A 20,340-nucleotide genomic window follows, 5' to 3' on the forward strand; every position below is an offset into this window, starting at 1 on the left:
TTGTATGTTTATGTATTTTATTTGTTTTTAAAAAAAGAATATCTGCCCTCACAAGACAAGCATAACTATTTTCCATACTGCTAAAGATTTTTTTTTTTTTGCAGAGGGGGGAGGAAAAGGTTGAAAATACACTTTTAAATGCAACTCTTATGTTTAAAAACCCCATCCTATTGCATTAAGAAAATACAAAACTAAATAAGACATAATTCATGATAATAATCAGCATGGATTTATTCTGTCACGAGAAAGGGGTGCAGCATTATGTAATAAATAAAGCCATTATTTAATGCCAAGGTAACTCAGATTTTGCATTGTTAAATTGCTTCCAGCAACTAACAAACATTATTTTAGACAAAGCAAACTTAACCTACATATGCAGCTTTATTCATAGGAACTTTCACCCATTCTTTTCATGGAGAAGGAACAATGGCTTTGAAAGTTCCTTGCATACAAGATGGGAATCTGTCTTCAGTTTCCTATTTTGGTTTCAGAGATTCTACCAGCCCTATATATGTACCTTCAATTGTAGACACAAGGTCTGTAACCTTTTTTCTTTAAAAAAAATAAAAAATAAAAACCTCATGCCAAATTCCTGAGTGATTGATTTCTGTATCCCATCTGCAAGACTTTTCATTACATACAGTGCAAATGTAGACAAATGCACACTGAGGTGGGAGGGGTATTCACCCTGAAAAAAATATTAGGTGGATGTTAGGTCGCAGTATATGTATTTAAAATTATGTAAGGCAGCCAATCTAAGAAAAGTTCCACCTCTTGAAACCTAATGTATGCTAATAAAACTTCTCTGGAATCTCCAGTATAAAATAGATTACTCTACAAAGAGAAGGCCTGGAGATCAATCAGAGAACATCAACTCTGCATGCAGAGATCCTGGGATAAACAGCATGATTTAAAACATATCTGCACTGGCCATCCAGTTTGGAGACATGGCTTTTAGCTAGGTCAAAAGTTGGCAATATTTGACAGTCGGTCTCCTGAGCTGAAACCCATTTTTTGGCCCGGGGATGGAAGTCCAAGGCTCCCAAAGGGAAATCATTCCTATTTGCACCTTAAATTGCCCTAGAAGATGAAAAGGAACTGAAATCAATGTGCCTGTGATGTGCAGGCCATAAGCTGCTCATTCCTGGGATAGGAAGATCTTTGAAATAACACGTGGACTGTTTTTGCAAACCCCAAAGCAGCCAGCCAGGTATCAGCCTAGTGTGTTGTGTGAACCCAGTCTGCATGGTTAGTTTATGTTTCAGCAGGTCATGCAAATGCAGAAAATTGGGCAAACTGAGTAAATTGTGGTTGGGCTAATTATAGGTAAGTCTGCCATGCAACTATGATCTTTGTCAGTATTCACACATCTCACTAAGTCATCAGGAGATTTTTTTTAAATTTTAACTTGACATAATCGTGTGAACCCAGCTATTCAACAAACCATGGTTAAGCAAGCCATGGTTTAGCATACATGAATCCAGTCAGTGAAACACCTCATTTGGGATGACTAACACATTTTGATGAGAACTAATCAGATAAACATCCTGTCAATGGATATTTGGATTGAAACATATTTACCCCTTGGGTTTGCACTTATTCAAATTTTGCAATGCATTTCTCAGTTCAAAAAAGCATCCCAAAATGCTTGTCAGTAAAATGTTGCAGAAGGATAATTAAAATGAGAATACAAAATATATTAATAGTAAAAAAAAGCATGTTTTGCTCTGATTTTAAAAACATGTTGATGTGGAACAGAATGGAATTAAATTATCTGTACATCTTATCAGAGGGGAGGACAGTTTTCAGACTTGAAGGATCTATTCTGCTTTGAGCATATAGCTGGATTCGGGTATATGCTCAAAATTAAAGAAGAATCAAGGATCAAAGATCAGCATTTGAGTTCAGAGGCCTCTCACACAACCCCAGCTTTCATAATCTCAGTAGTATAATTTAGAGTTAGAGGAGAGGAGGCACTGTGTAGTTGCTATTGTTAAATAACTGGGAGTCAGAAATCCTTATTGATCTACTTCTAACCACTCCAATATCTGCCTGTAAATCTTGGTCTCCCTGGGCCTGCTTTTGATATTCCTGTGTGATCTATTAGTAGCCACAGTAGCCAGCCACATATCCCAGTGGCTGCAATACTCATTTGGTGTCAAAGCTGTCTAATATCTTTTCTTGAGATTTTTTTTTTTTTTTGCCAGAGTTATTTGCAAGCTGTTTTCAGTGGCACAATTAGCCTGGAAATCTATACTTTGGAGAAGAAAACACAGTTCCAGAACCCAGCAACCGTGGACAAGTCAGATTAATTTTCTGTCCTTCTACCATCTACTGTCCTGCCAGCAACTTCGGAAAGAGCCAGGAGAGGACAAAGCTTGGAAAGAAAAGGGGTTTTCCTACACATTTCAGGAACAGGGAAGGCAAGGTAAGGCTCTTTGAAGGGAAGAGGCACCAGAGAAGATCTGCTACATAAAGGCAGCGGCATCAGGAACATCCAGCAGTGTAGTCCAGCAACATGGCAGACTGTAGTTGAGATGTTATTAAGTTGTGCCAGGAGAGTCGTGGTTGCCTACAAATGCTCGCTGAGGAGAGAGAGAGAGAGAGTTACTCACAACATGCTCAGTTGTCTGTGACAAAACATTGGACGCCTTGGAAATGACCAATTTAAACAACAACTAACCCAACACAACCTTCATTTTAGCTCTCAATGCTTCCACCCTCCAATAGGCAGCTTTGTTTATTTTCAGTCCGCACACCAAACTAGGAAATGAACCTCAAGGAACTAAACATAAAATTGCTTTAGAGTACACATGCAAAGGAACGTGTTCTATTTCTGGATTCCCATCTTTCCCTTATGCCAAGACTGCGTGGCTGAAAAGAAGCCTACAGTGCAACAGCAGAGCCATCCGCCTGCTTTGCGGACAGAAGATCCCAGGCTCCTTCAGTTTAAAAAGGAAACAGAAGGAAGTGATGGGAAAGACCTAGTGCTGTCCAAACCCTGGACACGCAGATAATTCAAGATAAGAGATGTGTAGTATCTGGATCTGAAGTGGGCAGCCTTCCTGGCAAACATTCTCACCTCTCTGTGCGTTAGCCCCATTTTGCAAAAGGTCATGGGTGGCTTCTATTCCACCCTTGCTTATTATAGAAATACACATTGATGCTTACTGGGCAACGCGGGACAAAATCTCCTTGACTCGGACAACCAGCCTTTCGTGTTGTATAGGGTTGCTCTCGATGGCACTGTGAAGCTTCGCCATGTAGAAATCAAGGGTGTTCAGTGTGGGGGTCTCACCTGTGCCTGTTGGAAAGAAACCCATTAGCTGCTTGAGCATCAATTAGCATCCTTACTGATTAACATTATGTAGGCTACTTTTAAGACAGCAAAGAACAAACCCTCATCCTCTGAATCCTGGAAATCTTATTCTGACATCACTTTAAGAGAACCAGGAGTTAAAAACTTGCATTTTACGAAGTAAAACATGAGATTCAGCATGTTTTCTCAATAGCATATTTTGTACTTGGACTGCATAGTTACAGAACACATTGACCCAATTCAGAGGGTTGTCGATGCATAAAGCTGCTTTTTTCAATTTTCCATTTTAGCTCTAAAATATACAGCTGGAATCTAGAAAGTATCTAACTGGGGGAAATTAAAAAGTCCTTAAGTCAAGCTTGAATCCTGGAGACTGCTTTCTTAGCACCAGTATCAAACTGGTTTGCTGCTGCTTGCTTCTGTTTTTTTTAACTTTTTTTTTTTTTTTTACCCTGGCCTCCCCCCACCACCCCCACAGCACTCCCGCACTCCTTACCAGGGACTCCCTCCTCTTCCATCTTAATGGCCCACAGTCTTGGAGTTACAACGGCAATCGGGACTGTCATCACTAAGCAATGCAGTCACGTGATGTTGCGCTTTATGACCGCGTCACTTAGCGATGGCAATCCTGGTCCCAATTGCTATCATAACCCGAGGAGTACCTGTATTTTGGCTCTGGATTTCACTAAATTTATCCCAGCATCATCACCATCTACTTTGCCTCCGCCATTCAAGTGGCCTATGGCAGAAGAAGACAACCAGCAGACGACAATGGCTCCCCAACCCTTTTATTAATTTCTTGCACCTCTCCAAGAGTCCCCCCCCTTTTTGAGGGGGAGGAATAAAAGGTTATTTTGCAAAACATCAAGCAAACATAATATATTAAGCCTTCTCTAGAATTAACACACCTATTTTAGTTTTTTTTTTTAAGCAGCAAAGTACAGTGGAACCTTGGGTTATGAACGCTTCTGTTCATGAACTTTTCGGGTGATGACCAGCTCCGGCCGCAAAATTTTGCTTCGGTTCGCGAACTACGCCTCGGGTTACGAACAGGATCCACGGCCATTTTCCCTCCTGTGACCCGGTCCGCAGCCATTTTCCCGCCCGTGACACGTGGTCCACGGCCATTTTTCCGCCCCTGACACGTGGTCCACGGCCATTTTTCCGCCCGACACGTGGTCCACGGCCATTTTTCCGCCCCCGACATGTGATCCGCGGCCATTTTTCCGCCCCTGACACGTGATCCGTGGCCATTTTCCACCCCTGACACGTGGTCGTAGGGAGGGGGACTCTCCCTCCAAGCAATAGCCGCCTCCCTGTCCTCCACGCCAGAACGGATTGACGGTAATTACATTGAACCTTATGGGAAAATTTGCTTCGGGTTGCGACCAATTTGGGTCGCGACCAGAATCACGGAACGAATTAAGTTCGTAAACCGAGGTTCCACTGCATTAAAGATGTCATATTTCAAATCCCTCTAAGATGTCCTTATATCGCCACCACGTGCCCTCAGAACCAAGGGGAAAAAAGAGAGAGAGAGAGAGAGAGAACATTCCCAGCACAGTAAGATTATCCACCTTGGTCTACAACCTAAGTATAAATAGTAGGCCTGTCCAAATCATTTGGAGGGGTTTTTCTTTCAGCAATAATCTTGGTAGAAGTCTCCAAACAGAGGCTGGATGGTCATCTGTCAACTCCTCTACTGAAGAGAGGTTGGACTAGATGAAATCAAAGATCCCTTCCAACTCTTCTGTTTTATGGTGAAAGTGATTTCTATGCATGTACAGACTTCCTGGAAGGCCCCTAAAGTGTCCTTCCAAACCAGTGTTTCTCAACCTTGGCATCTTTAAGATGTGTGGACTTCAACTCCCAGAATTCCCCAGCCAGCACGGCTGGCTGGGGAATTCTGGGAGTTGAAGTCCACACATCTTAAAGATGCCAAGGTTGAGAAACACTGTTCCAAACCTTCTGGTAAATGTGACCACCTTAATGCTCTATGGAGCACTGCCTTGCTTATGGCACTGTCATGATCAACGCAGCCCTAAAAAATACACAAGTGCTATGGATAACAACCGCAAAGCATGTAGACTTTCATGAGCGTTAGTCTCCTAAGTTGGCAGGGGAAACGCTGCCAGACCAAAACTCTCCAGTACCTGGAATGGGAAGGGTGGCAAAACTGGCTGTCAGAGCTTGGCGCACCGTCTGGAGCCGCTGTTGCAACGCCACTGTCTGCCTCTCCTCCAGTGCAAGTTCTTGCTCTAGGCGCTCCTTCGCACAGCTCATGCTCTCTGTGTGCTTCTGCAAGATGGCATTCTGCTCCTCAAACTCCGTGTTCATCTTACGCAGTCTCCGCAGTTCGGCTTCCCGGGCTGCTCCAGCAAAAAGAGAAAGGGGCGGGGGGGGGGGGGAAGAGGGCCAGAATCAAAAACAAAAACATGGGTCACAATTCTCCTGCCTGCTCCTTCCTCCTCTGTCCCCAGTCCCATGATAAAAACAGGCAATTGCCTGCTATAACTTGCCCCAAGTTGACACTTTCCAAATATGTTAGTTACACTCTCAGAATCCCCAGACTTTGGCTGTGTGGGTTAGGCATTTTGAGAGTTACAGTCCCAACACAACTAGAGGCACCAGACTGGGAGAAGCTGGTTTTATGGACAGTCTATTTGTCTTCCATAATGTCCTAGCAATAAGTAGACTCTCCTAGTGGCTTAGCATGAATGTAGCCAGTTGGGTTTACCAATGTCATCTGAACTGTACTTCTGTGCACTGCTTGCCTTCTCCCCCAATTGCTGGAGAAATGGTTCTGGAAGATTTAGTATCTAATGAGGAATCCTGATGGGAATACCTAGGCAGGATCTCCCAGGTGCTTTATGAAGAGAGCCAAAACAGAAAGTGATCTGGTTCAGACACTTCACGAAGCCAACACTTCTCAAAGCCAAGGTGATTTCTTTATTTTTTGACCTAGCATGTACTAGAAACAAAGCTACTGTGGTTTTTATGATTTAGCCCAATTTGTGAACTGAGCCAACTGTGATTCATTTAATAAACAATTGTTAATTGTTTAACAATTAACAATTAACAATTGTTTAACAATTGTCTTGCATAGCTTAGCAAGATCTGTTAATCGAGTCATTTGCTTTAGATGGTAAGTATTAGAACTAGCCTCTTGTAAAGTGCTAATACCCATCTCTAGCATTATATGCAAATAAACATTTCCATTAAGTGATTAATACCGCAATCTCCCTTCCATCTCAACTGAAGGCAAAAAAGCCCAGTTCCAGATTCTTCTAGCCATTTTAAGCCAAGCTGGTCCTCCTTCCTCAAGCCAATTAACATTTTAATAAAGCCGCAACATCCCGTGAAAATTTGGGTATATTTCAGTTTCAAACCTATCTTCAAATCACCGTGGATCCAAGCTTCTTTGTAAAAAGAGACATCTCTGGTATATATAAAGAAATAGAAAAGGTAACACGCCCTTTTAACATACATAGACAGTCACTCAGCCCAACAATTCATTCCTATTAGGTCTGAGATTCAGGCTGCAGCCATTGCTCATGGCTTTTGGAGAACAGGGTAGAGGGAAGAAATTAAACGTTATTTGGTATGCCCCAGTGTCCATAAGAAAAACCCACCCTATCTTAATACTGAGCATATTTCAAGAGCTTCATGTATACCTTTGTTCTGGTCCAAGAATTCCTCTGTAAAAATCGGGACATCAAACGTTGAGAAGCCATCACTGCCACTTTCCCCAGTCTGCAAGAAAATACAGGTAAGAAAGCTAAGTGAAAAGTGTTAGTAGCTCAAAGATTACATATTTTTCTCAGCTCAGCATGGAAAAACTGGAAATCTGGGAACAAATGGTGTCTTAGAAAATAATATCCTTTCTTGTTCAGAATTGGCAATGAAATGTGTATTGCAATGGAGCTACAAGGTGCATAATTCAGCAGATTTTCTCTCACCCCCGCCCCATTTATTTGTAAACATGAGTGTGCCACATGTCTAGTATCAAAGCTCCAAGACAAAGCTAACAGAGGATAAAACATAAATAACGTATCTATGATTCTTCTTCTATTTTAGAAGAATAAACAGTCACGGGCAGTTAATAAAAAGAACACAACCACCCTCTATTTAATGCTCAAGAGACTAAAACAGCTTTATCTAGGCAGCACCAAATGGATTTTTCTGAGCAATGAACATACTTTTAATTTTTTCCCTAATTTTCAAATCAGTAGGAAGATCATAAGACCACAACAGAAAGCTTTCATGCAAATTCTAAATATAATTTCTAGAACTGTCAAAAACTACATCAACAGAACTGTCTTTTTTGCAGTTTATCTGTAGTTTCTAGGCTCAAATTGCTGGGTTTTTTTTTCTCTTTGACATTCAGATATAAATGTTTCGATATTGCAGCTTGCAGCTCTGTTGCAAATACCTACAACTGCTGCCTGGGGGGAAAAAGGCCTAGAGAAAGTATACTCTTTGCTATATTAAACAGATCACGTTCTGTATGCTAGGTAAAAGGTAAGGCTGATAGATGGAGAGATCCCTTACGTAGGTGACTAGTAACCAGAAAATATCCACAAACACAATTTCTCATTTTCACGTTTGATATTCCTCAAGCAAGATCTGAAGCCTTCCCTTAAACCCTGACAAGCTGCTTACCTTGTATCCATTTAGCAATGTGTTCACAGTTCCAGGACCAGCATCCTCTAAAATATATTAAAAAAAAAAAAGATAGTTAACCGAACAGGTACCAAGGAGTTGATAATGCAGTCATGATTTGAATTAAGCCCCTCCAAAGAAACCGTCTGTCCTACCTAACAGACCATCCTAGAACTTTTAACTTCAAGATAGCAGAGTGGAGGGGAGGGAAGGGAATATGCAAGGAAAAGAAGAGATTCATACTCACTTGGACCAAGGATACCTACACTGAGTGATACTGTGGAAATAAGACTTTACAGTCGGAAATTTAAATGGAAATATTTGCCAGCAATTATGCACAAAGGCTGAGGAGCATCTGATTGTGGGCAATGTTTGTTCATCCCTTTGGAGATCAGGAAAAAAAAAAAAAGAAATCCGATAGCCTGGCAATCTATCTTTTCCTTTCCAACGATGCATCAAATTAAAATGGGATGGAAATCTTCACCAGTCTTCATGGCATCTTATCTAAAAAGGGCTGGTCTCCAGGAAGAGCAGGTAGTTCTCATTCCTCAATACAATCTTGTTTGCAACCTTGTCTTAGGTTAGCTCATCTGACTATGTTTCTGATGTTGGGTAAATCAAACGGATGGCTAGCTAATTATTATGTAGCCATCAGCCTGCTTGGAAACATAAGTAGGCATTACTCTTGCCGCTCCACTTTCCATCACCCATAGGGAGGGTTCTTTTTAAAGAGCAATTACAAGGGAGGCTGAGAGATCAGCTGGAGGGGAGTGGGACAGCAAACTACTGGGGAAGTCTATAAGTCAGGGGTTCCTAACCTTTTTGTGCCACGAGTCCGGTGAAACCTACGGACCTCTTTTCAGAAAAATGTATTTAAATGCATAAAATAAAATATATAGATACAGATTGTATTACAAAGTTAACAAGCATTTTTTTAGAGTCTAGAGTCCATTAATTACTTTGTTGCATACATACATTATTGAACGAAAAGCTAAATATATCCCTTTAGAACAGCAATACGATGAAGAAATACAGCAATAGGGAATCACTAAGAGACAACTTGTACAATTCCCCTCTGCTGGATTTTCAAGTATCATCTCTCTCTGGGCCAGGCACTTATCTCCCTAGCTTCCTCCTGCTCTAAATAAAATTCTCAAATTATCTAGAACAGCCTCAGATGCAACCACCAAACTGACCTTTCTTGATTTTCTTCTCTTGCATCTTCTCAGCACACAGCTTGTAAGCTTCTGATTGCTGGTATTCCCTCAGCTCCTTCATGTACTGCTGCTTCTCCCGTTCAGCCTCATCCAGATAGCGCTGAAAACACAGGAAAACTTACGATTGCCCCAATCCACAAACTCCATCCTGTTCTTATTTAATGTGTTTATAATCTTAGAAGCTCATAATATGCTTATAGTAAGCAACTGGCTTTGGATTTTGAAGAAATAGGATAGAAAAATACTGAAGTTATTGAAGTTTGGTTTTGGAGAAGACTCCTAGGAATACCATGGATAGCCAAGAAAATGAACAAATGGGCCCAGAGTTCTCCGTCGAGGCACAAATGGCCAGGCTCAAATTATCCTACTTCAGACAGATTATGCGAAGACCTAGCTCTCCGGAGAAGGCTCTAATGCTGGAAAGGTAGAAGGGAAGAGAAGAAGACGACCAGCAGCATAGTAGGTGGATTCAATTACAGCGATGATGGGTCACTGTTGGAAGGCCTGAAGGATTAGTTGGTTGACAAATCATCCTGAAGAAAATCTACCTGTGTGGTCACTAAGAACCAACTTGATGGCACATAAGCAGGCACCTGGGCTGATGTACAATAAAAATAGAATTCAAACTTGCAGAAGCAAAACCCAATCAATAAATTCTAGATTGGGATTAGATGGGGACAAAGTATGCCCAGTAGAACAGAACAATCTTTACTGGCCTTCAAGAGTAAAATGAAGGCAGAAATTAACCTTATTTCCTTGAAAGTGTTGCTGCCAGGAAGACCCTATGTCTTGTCCTGTCTTGTCTTGTCTGTCTGACTATTTATCTTATATGGCCACCCAACTCCATCACAACTTTATGTGGCATTTTTAACAGTAGAAAGGAACAACAAATGTCCAGAGAAAAATAAGCAGTTTCTGACAACCATTTATTCCTCAAGGGTCTGGGGAATAAATGGGGGAAGAGCCAAGTTTTAAGGGTTCATTTAAAGAAAGCCAGGGTGGGACCCATATTATTCTCTATGGGATTGTCCTTCCAGAGGGCAGGTTCTATGACAGAGAAGACCTGCTTCCTGGGTCCCATCAGATGACACCCTCTCCCTCAACTATACTATCACATGGACCCAGCGCATGTTACCTCCTGGATGGCCCTCACCACCCAGGAGGGCCATGAATCTAATAAACAGATAGCCAGGATACTGAGAACCCTGCCCATTTCCTTAGGAGTTACAGGTTCAGACTCATCCCAGATAACCATGCCAGACCTTGCTTCTCTCTCCTCAACAGGATTTGGGAATCTGAGCAACTTTATTTGCCAAATGGCTAGAACATTCCTCACAATGGCCATCCAGATGATCCTATGGCTCATCCCTTCCTAGCAAGAACAAGTCTCTTTAAAGAGGGCTGCTGAATCAGTGGACATAAGAGCAGAAAAATAACTATGTTTTGCTGGTCTTACCCCACAATGTAATTCCTAATAACAGCTCTTACTCATGCTCAGATTCACTCTTCATCTTCCATCAAAAGCACTCTAAGGATTTTTCAGGTGTTTCATCTCCCAAGTATCTTCAGAAAACTTACAAATACCTCAGAATCTATGCAGAGTGTGATGCTCTGTTGGAGTAATCTGGTCCAAGGCTGTCATCATATGGCCATTCCTGGCAGTGACCAAGACCACAACTGAATTGCCTATCAGATCATGGGGGAGAATGGGGGCAGCACCAGCAGTCAGAAAGTGGCAAAGGACTGATGGCAAAGGACTGGTGGTAATGTTTTCCACTCTCACATCACATTGCAACTGCCCCAAGACAAAAACCACATGGATTGTGTGACATCCAGTGTGAGTCAAGCTTACAATGACTTTGACTAGGCCCATGGCTTCCTGGTTGCCAGGAACTCCTGAGCTGTCCCAGTCTCTACACCACCTGAAGATGGGTTGAAATCCCCAAGAACTTTAAGCCTTTGAGACTCCACCACCAACCCAGAGACAGAATCTAGCAGTTTAGGCAGGAATGTTGCTGCATCAGAGGGCAGCTGGTCTAGCAGCAACAAGCCCAACTTGTCCTACATTTGATTCTCTGCAGAGCAGAGCATCTGAAAGCCATCGAGGCCTCCTGGATGACAACGGCCATGCCACGTTTCCTGCCCTAAGCTCGTGGCTGGTGCCAGACCAGGAACCCAGATGGGAATTCCCCCCTCCAAGCTCACCCATGTCTTGGTTATACACTCCAGATTGACTGCCTCATCCACAAACAGATCCTGCACGAGGATGGTTTGATTACATACCAACTTGGCCTTCAGCCAAGCAGCCAGGGTCCAGGACCACCAAGGATCTGATGACCTGGCCCTGGGGTTGGGCACTGAGGGCTGCAAGGTGGGACAGGTCTCAATCACCATCCCCACGAGCAGCTTGTCCTCAGCTTCCTACCATATCATTATTAAATTTACATCTTAGTGACGTATCTAAAATGGTGTTCAAAGCAAGTAGTAGCACTAAAAACAAACTAGGGTTTATAATCCAAGCTTCAAAATAGAATAAGAAAGGATTTGGAGAGAGGGAAAAGGGTATGCAAGGAAAGAGAGAGAGATGTATGTTCACATGACCCATGCTGAATATTTTTAGTGAGGATGTGGAAATAAGATTTTACACTCTCTTTCTCATGCCTAACGATCATGGTTGGTATTTCTGCAGTCTTCAAAAAAAACCTTACATATTTTCCATGTCCTCTCACCTGCTTTTCTGTGGGCTGTAGTTTACTCCACTCTGCTCCCAACATCTTTGTGATCTCAGGGAAGGGCAAATCTGGGCGCTGCATCCGAATTTGCTCCCGTCGCTCGTTCAGAAAGCGGACGTAACCTGTCACGGGGGCCTTCGGTCCATTGGGGAGGATTTTCTTCCTCTTCTTGCCTTTCGGCCAGCCCCGCTTTTTCACTGGCTGCCCACAGCAGAAAGAAGAGATTCAGGTCACTCTGATCTGCAACTCATTGCATTTCTGGTACCTGTGTTCAGGGTGCCACCACCTATTTGTGGCAATTCCACACAAGCAAAGGAAAAACCCTGAAATGCGATCCTGGTTGGGGGATTCAGTATACTAAGAATCTCTGGCTGCACTCTAGAAGTTAGTTTCTAGCCCTCAAAAATGCAGATATCTCCTTGAAAGGGTGAGGCCCATGTCTGTGGAGTTTCCCAGGTCAGAAAGAGGGAAAAATGAGAGTTCCAGTGGCATGGGTGAAAAGAGGAATGCAGAGGGAAGTAGACTTTAAGGCCTCCAAATATCCACTCCCCTCTAATTATTAGTCCAGTGTTTCTCAACCTTGACAACTCTAAGATGTGTGGACTTCAACTCCCAGAATTCCCCAGCCAGCATGGCTGGTTGGGGAATTCTGGGAGTTGAAGTCCACATATCTTAGAGTTGTCAAGGTTGAGAAACACTGGATTAGTCAATGCAAAAGCATGCAAAGTAAGGTTATTTAGATCAAAGTATTTAATCTACAAAAAAGATAAAGCCTTCTCCAAGTTGAGCTAGACTTCTAGTGATTTCGTCCATGTAGCTTTCTTTGCAACAATGTAAAAGCTGTTTGCTATTTCTTCTGGATGTTTAAAACTCCCAGCCTAGCCAACACTTCTAGTATTTCCTGGTGATCTCCCACCCAAATTCACTTCTTAAACTTTTTGCATGCAAAGTTTGGCCATTGTTATTTCGATACTTTTTCAATGCTAAACACACTCCAATTGTATCACGTACAGGCCCCAAGTCGCTAGATTTCCTGCTGACTGCCCTTTTCTTGCAACACTTCCTATGATGGCTAATCAAAATTTTGCAGCGGAATCAGGAAAATGGTAAGATGGTGATACATCCTGATTCGCTAAGGACATCTCCCTTGCCAGGTGGGCCAGGGATAAAAAAAAAAAAAAAAAATCAAGAGCCTTTTCATATGGACGCACCAGGGGGCTCACCTCCTCTTCGCCGTGGGGCTTCTCCCCAATTAATCGAGGGGCCTCGCCTTTCTCCTGCTTAACAGCCACAAGGAAACTCCCATGCTGAGTTTTACTTGCAGCATTCCTGTAATCCAAAGTTACAAGCAAAGATTTCCACAGCAGCAATGGAGAACTTCAAAACATTCCAAATCTATCATCAAAACAGGAACCGCTTTAGGGACCTAGCTGAAGAGTTAAATGAATCAAGCGATATGAACCGAAAAGAAAATTGCATAAAATGCACAAGGTACAGGATTACTTGTTTAGAAATAAGCCCTATGGAACTCAATAAGACTTTTGATTAGCTTTGAATATCTTTAAAACATTATATTTAAAACTTAAATATATAAAGTGAGTCCCAGTGTTAAATGAAAAACAAGTAATCCTAGCTGAAAAGACTGTTTTAATACAATGAGTCACTGGGCAGGTCCACAATTTATTTAAAGTTGAGAATTTTAGCATAAATATTAAACCACTACACAAACAAGTTGTATGCTAATGCACACAGCTCATTTGCTCCATTCATTCACTCAGAAAGGAAAGAGACAGAATGCAGAGTCATGTTTTACTGAGCCTAAACAGCCAAGATAAAAAGCAACTAATATACAGGTTTAAATTGGTGTATGATCCTGGCTTATTTGGGCACAAATAAAATAGAAGTTTGGATTCAGTCCTTAGAGTAAGTTATCCATGTCGAATTTGCTTACTTGTTGATGCAAAGAGGAAGAACCAGGAGGCAACATTCTCTAGGATATAGCTTGCTCATGTGATGGGTTAATAAGCCAGCTTGGTATAGTGGGTAAACTACTGGTCTAGAAACCAGGAGACCATGAGTTCTAGTTCTCCCTTAAGCATGAAAACTGGCTGGGTGACTTTAGGCCACTCCTTCATTCTCAGTCCAACCCACCTCACAGGGTTGTTGTTGTGGGGGAAAAAAGAGGTAACAGCATGATGTACACCCCCCTAAGTTGTACAAAATAGAGGCACGATATAAATCTGTAAATAAACAAACTTTTGTGTCTGACAGTGCCATGCAAATATAATCAGGACTGGTAAATTCCAAAAACAGAAGAGGAGGCTGAATAGGATTTTAGAAGCTGGCCAAAAAAGGGGGGCAGGGGGATTTTGCACATACTCAAGATGAAGGATTCCACATTTTGAGTATTTAAACATTGTACAACATTTCTGACAGTTCAAAATAGGTTCAGGGAAAGTTTTAGACACAAATTGGAATTTTGAAAAAGATCGCATGCATAACTATAGCGTCTGTCTGTCTGACACACACATGCAAACACATAACCCAGGTCCCCTCTTTCCAAAATAAAAGGTGTTCATCACTCACAGGAGTCCAGTAGATTGCTGCTTGGAGCTCTGTGACATTTCTTTTTCTTGAATTTAAAAAAAACCACAGATGTCCACTTAAACTAAAGGACCTAAAAAGGACATGTGGAAATGATTACGGTGTAAACAACAATTAGCTCGGGTAGGCAATAATTCATGCAGAAGATTAAATGGCTCTTTGAATCTCTCTCTGAACTCCTTTTTTGAATGCCTAAATGCTTCAAATGAAAAATCCATGATGAATCTAGCATCTTGCCTCTTATAACAGCTGAGCAAAAGCCTTCAGGGCTTGCAAAGGAGACAAGATACCTTACTTGTTTTTTTTTTATCAGTAACTGTGTTTCAGAGGTAAGCTGACCCTGTAAGGGAGGTTCCATTTGCTTAGGTTAAGTTCAGATGAAGGCCCCGCTGGATCATTCTGAGGTCCAATCTATCTGTTATACAATACAATACTTTAATGACCAAGTATAAAATATACACAAGGAATTTGTCTTCGGTGACGAACAGCAAGATCAACAGTGCGTTTGGATAGCAACAAAAATTAATAAACAGTAACAATAACACTGCCCAATAAAATAACTTTTCCAAAGAAGAAGCCACTGTCCAGTACATATCAAATCATACAGTGTTTAACAGAGCAATGGCACAAGGGAAAAAACTATTCCGATGTCTAGATGTTTTAACATATGGAGCTGTATAGCGCTGTCCCGAAGGAAGAAGTTGGAACAGATTATATCCTGGATGAGAAGAGTCTGCAGATATCCTCTCTCCCCTCCTTTTGACCCTCACAGTATACAGTTTATGTCCAAAAGCTTCTAACCTGAAGGTTTCAGAAGTACAGGAACAGAATGGAAAACAACCGTAAGAGAAACCCTTCTCTAGAATATAGCAATGGCCATCTTTGATAAACTGAGTGGCTACTGCTATATTCTTCCTCAACTGGAAGCTCTACAGCTGTGTTGGACTGCTACCCCCATCATCCCCAGCCAGCATGGCCAATGGGAATGAGGGGAGTTGCAGTTATATAGTCAATTAGCTGGCTTATACTGAATTGGAATGGTAGTCCATGTAGCTACGTGTTTCTCAACCTTGGCAACTTTAAGATGGGTGGACTTCAACTCCCAGAATTCCCCAGCCAGCATGGCTGGCTGGGGAATTCTGGGAGTTGAAGTCCACCCATCTTAAAGTTGCCAAGGTTGAGGAACCCTGACCTAACCCATTTGTTTAATACGAGCTTGGCCAGTCTGTATCCTGCAAACAGCCACATGGCATACAGGGAATCAAACTCCAGTTTGAACAGTGGTGTTCACTGGTGCTCCATTCATATTGTCGAAATTCTACATTTGTAGAATTATTAGAAATTCTACAGAACGTCAATCAAATGGATGGATGGCAAATTCAGATCAGACGCTCCCCCCCCAAATCCCACCTCACTCAAACGCTATACAGTATTCATTTCTGGATTTCATTGTTCCAAGATGCAAGGCGGACTGCTGAATTACACCACTTTAGGAAGACGAGTACAACAATTTCTGAAGAAGAGCAGCTGCCCAAATCCATGAGGAGAGATAGGTCAAAAAGAACCTCTGCCTCCGAAGGCATTGTCCCATCGGCTAGTGGGAGAGTTGTTGCCCTTCGGCTTTTGGGGGAGCTTCCCGAAAGCGTTTGACCAGCTGCAATTTTCTGCAGCCGAGGGATTCCAGAAGAGCTCCAAACGGCCATGCTGGCTGGCGGTTTATGGGTTTTGCAATCCGGGACGTTTGAAAAGCATCAGGTTAGGTGAGGCTGCTCTAAACCCAGACTAGGAAGACAGAACCTTGGAAAATCGCAATATATCGGGGAAGACACCATTAAATTAACACCAATGCCCTCGGGTCAATGGAGAGGGAAAAAGATGGGGAAAGAGGAAGCTAGACCGCCCCTCTCCCTCCCTCCATCTTTCCCTCCCATCCTCTCCCCAATAGTTCGTGGATTCTTCCTGAATCTCCCCCCTTGCGCAGCCCCGTCCCGCCCCCCTTCTTGGGTCTGGCTGATCTCCCCGCTCCCTATTATCACCGCAAATACAACATTCTCTCGCAAAACTTTCCTGCTCCTTTGGCTCTTTTTCGTCTCTTTCCCCCGCAGAAGCGCCTCCTCTCCTTCCCCCGCCCAACTGTACCATTATTCTAAACGAGCTTTCCCCCGAGACGCTGATTGGAGAAGAGCGGCTTCCCCGACGTCATGATAGGCAGGTTTCTCTGCCCTCCCGCGCGCGATGAAATACGTCACGGGTTCCGAGCGCACGGGTTGGTCGGACTTGAAGCAGGAGCCAATGAGGGAAGGAGGATGAATAAAAAAATAGCCACAGTGTTAATCATGGACTGCGGAGGTGTGATTAAAGACTTAATAGGCATTTCCTCGCCTCTTCCAATATTTATCAATGAGTCGGCTTTGTGTAGCTGTCCGCTCTTTATCTTCCTGTTTTAAGTAGGAAGATAAAATCGCACAGCACCGAACCATCAATTCCCCAAGAACAAAGTTGTTGCCCACTACAACTGCGGAAAGGAATTGTGGCCCGACTTGCGGAAGTCTTAAAGTCCCGGTTTCTCCTGGTCATGGTGGCCGGAGGCTGTAGCTACTGACAAAGAGCCAGGAGTTCAGCAACAGGCAGAAATCCAACAGGAGAAGCTTCCCTTGGGTCTCGCTATTAAAACAAACAAACAAACTTTATGACATGGGCCCAGGAGGGTCTTTCCCGGTTCTGGCTGAATAAGCTATATGGAGTGAACTTGAGATGCTGGTATCTGCTTAGATTTCTGCCCAAGCTGTGCGTGTTAACCAGCAAACCACTTCAAGAAAGTATGAGTCACACCTAACCTGCTTTGTTGATTTTCCCAGAATATTTTCAACTTTCTGGTTAGGAAAACACAATTTCCGTATTCACATAACTCTATCTATCTATCTACCTACCTACCTACCTACCTACCTACCTACCTACCTACCTATCTAATTTATATAGCCGCCCATCTCACACAAATTGACTCTCAACGTAATTCTTGTACATATTACAAGCTGGGTGGTGGCTGTTATTTATTTGATTGCATGGCTACCCATCTCGTCTAAGCAACTTTAGGTGGCTCACAAGGTAAAAACAATAAAACAGCAAGTTAAAAACCAATATAGAAACGTATAAAAACTGCCCATAATCAATTTAAAAAACAGAAAATCACAATCAGCAGCAGAATTCATTCTACATCAGGTCAACACAGCCATCGTCAGAGCTCCCCACCATTGCCGGACTCCCAGACGCAGCAGCAGAGCCATGTCTTCAGGGCCTCCCTAAAAAGCCAGGACGGTCGGGGCCAATCTAAGGTCAGGGGGGATGATGTTCCACAGGGCAGGCGTTACGGCAGAAAAGGCTCTTTTCCTGGGTCCCGCCAGATGATACTCCAATTTTATCATACAGTACTGTAAGTAACCCTGACTATCAGTTCCCCTTTGACCATTCTCAACTTTACTTGCAGCAACAGCTCTGTGCTATACTCTATTTTCTCAGAGCTATAATGTCTGCATTTGACACAATTTGTAAACCCTTAAAGTGGCACAAGTTTCTTTGTAATCCTTTGGAAACTATGCAAATTATATGTTCTTCTATTTGTAGTTTTTTGCTGAACAACTATGCTGTCTCCATCAATGAGTTTATTATTTCCCCCCACAGAAGATTAAAAACATGTAATAATTCAGTAACAACAATAATAATAAAGATGAAAACCAATGTCCTTTATTTGCCTTGATTATGATACCCAACTTTCTAGAAAATACCCAAAGTCAGAATAAAAATTAAGCTATAATCAAAACAGAAAAAAACAAGGATTAGTATAAAATGATTCAGTACATAAGGAGAAATAAAGTGACATTTTTAAAACAAATTTTAAAATATACATTTTAAAAATAGCAATCTTTGTTGATTTAGACACCAGGCTGAGGGGTGCGGGGTGGCACAAGCCACGGAGAACAAAAGTAAGGCAACAGCCAACCAATCTTGGGTGCTCTGAAATACTTGAACTCAAAATTGGAACAATTCTGCCTGGAGTTTTCATGAATGTGGCGGGACTGGAACTCTGGACAAGAAAGGTGAATGGAACTAGCCAGGTTCCTTCCTGTGTTAGGGAGACTGATTGATTGTTCTTAAAAGCTGGCTTTCTAAATAGCCAGGAAACAGTCGGAAGAGATCCATCTCAGCAAGATATCTGGGGGGTAACCTAGATGGTAGGGGATGGATGGATGGATGGATGGATGGATGGATGGATGGATGGATGGATGGATCCCACTGAATGCATTGGAAGCAGTACAGTAAACTTTGACACTCTGTTGGAATACGTAAAATGCTTTCACCAATATATTCATCCTATATATTTGTAAATTAACACATGTATTGCAAATCTCCTATAGGCATTCAACAAACACTTCCTTTGAGAGGAAACCCAATCTGGTTAAACCATGTGCCCCCAATAAAGTTTTATACTCAGAGAAGTGGGGAAAGTACAGCAGGATTACCTACGTACATCATGCTTTACAAAGAACAAATCCAATGGATGGTGGAGAAAACAGGTAGCTCGGGGCTGGAGCGTTGGGCTGTCAAGGTTCATTTTTCATCTGCAGAGGTTTTGTTACCTACCTAAGTAACATCATTAATGCTGCGATGTTGGAGAAGTGAGGCTGGTTGGTTACTTGTGGAATACCAAGTTGCCTGTCCTACCGGCTTTGGAAGTGATTGTCCGGGCTGCTATTTTGGGTATTGTTGTTTTCTGGGTGATTTATACATTGTTATCTGGTTCTTGTTAGGCTGGAGCAATCCCATCTTTTGCTTATCTAGGTGCTGTTTAATATATGTGATAAAGGGGGAAGTGGCTGTGATCACTGTTCTTACCCTAGTTTGACCTTTGGGTATTTCTTTTGGTACATAGATGGTGTCTATGCCTATGTTTCTCTGGATTGCTAATTTGCCCAGTGCCAGATTTCTAGGAATTCAGGTGCATTCTTTGATTTGGCCTGACTTAGAATTTCAACAGCTTCCCAGCTGCAGTTAACTTGAACTTGTTTCCGTGCAGTGAGATTAATGAAATTTTATTATTTCTTCTAACAGTCAGTTGGTGCTCATGGATCATTCTGCTAATCTTTTACTTGTTTGTCTCACATAGCGTGTTTGCATAGCGTGTGTAATGTCTCTTGCTCTGTGTTCTTTGGATAGAAAGTCTTTAATTTTTTCTTAATATGCTTTGAAAGGATTTTATTGGTATATTTGTTCCAGTTATTCCAAAAGATTGTAAAGATTTGTGGATGGCTTCTGAGATGTGCTTGATGTAAGAGAAAGATCTCCTTTTTGTGAGTTGCAGTGACTGTGCTGCACTGGCTGGGTGGATATGCACTTTTTAATGAAGTTTTATGAAGTTCCACTGCATTGGAAGATGTCATATAGATCATCTTTTTCAGCTTTCGGAAGTTCTTAGGTGTTGCAATGAGTTTTTGCTCAGCTGAATAAGGTTATTCTGCAGTTCCTTCTGTGTGTTGTTGGGTTGTTGCTGTTGTAGGTCTTAATTTGTGCAAGTTGCTTTTTAATAAGCTTGAGTTTGCACTTGCCATTATTTTATCTGCTGAGAACTATGTCCAGAAAGGTGGCTTATTATTATTTTCTTCTTTTGTGAATTTGATCCCCTCAAATATGTGGATGATTACATTTTGTGTGTTTTCTAACTAAAGGCGCCATCCCCCTAACAGATCCATATTTGGGATGGTAATTAGTAGGACAATTGTTTCTAATTATTGCATTACTGTTTCTGCTATGA

General features: G+C 42.1%; 1 protein-coding gene across 5 annotated transcripts; it reads right to left on the minus strand.

Annotated features, from left to right (window-relative positions):
* Positions 1-16,661, minus strand: HMG20B (high mobility group 20B). Of its 5 annotated transcripts, none has more exons than XM_088149528.1 (10): positions 16,601-16,661; positions 14,517-14,606; positions 13,142-13,259; positions 11,928-12,131; positions 9,178-9,298; positions 7,982-8,028; positions 6,994-7,072; positions 5,473-5,688; positions 3,172-3,304; positions 1-2,585 (listed from the first exon to the last, which is right to left on the minus strand). In XM_088149528.1, exons 2-10 carry the CDS (start codon positions 14,552-14,554, stop codon positions 2,573-2,575), a joined length of 969 nt encoding a protein of 322 aa, XP_088005654.1. In that variant the 5' UTR covers positions 14,555-14,606; positions 16,601-16,661; the 3' UTR covers positions 1-2,572. The 5 variants fall into 5 exon arrangements, with proteins under 5 accessions (XP_088005654.1, XP_088005655.1, XP_088005657.1 ...); XM_088149529.1 differs by lacking the exon at positions 16,601-16,661 and adding an exon at positions 14,874-15,625 and having other exon boundaries at positions 14,517-14,607; XM_088149531.1 differs by lacking the exon at positions 16,601-16,661 and having other exon boundaries at positions 13,154-13,259; positions 14,517-15,625.
* Positions 16,662-20,340: the final 3,679 nt, after the last annotated feature.

The sequence above is a fragment of the Python bivittatus genome, unplaced genomic scaffold, assembly GCF_059951505.1.
Source record: "Python bivittatus isolate LINGU-HERP-01145 unplaced genomic scaffold, Pbiv_v1 ctg000580_np1212, whole genome shotgun sequence".
NCBI lineage: Eukaryota > Metazoa > Chordata > Lepidosauria > Squamata > Pythonidae > Python > Python bivittatus.

Bases quoted from the DNA above. Each gene is read 5' to 3' on its own strand.
- HMG20B (XM_088149528.1), bottom strand. From the start codon at position 14,554: ATGTCACAGAGCTCCAAGCAGCAATCTACTGGACTCCT. The intron at 7,073-7,981 runs GTAAGCAGCTTG...ATTTTCTTGCAG, and splicing joins CATTGCTAAATGGATACAAG to ACTGGGGAAAGTGGCAGTGA. The intron at 5,689-6,993 runs GTATACATGAAG...TTGCTGGAGCAG, and splicing joins ATTCTTGGACCAGAACAAAG to CCCGGGAAGCCGAACTGCGG.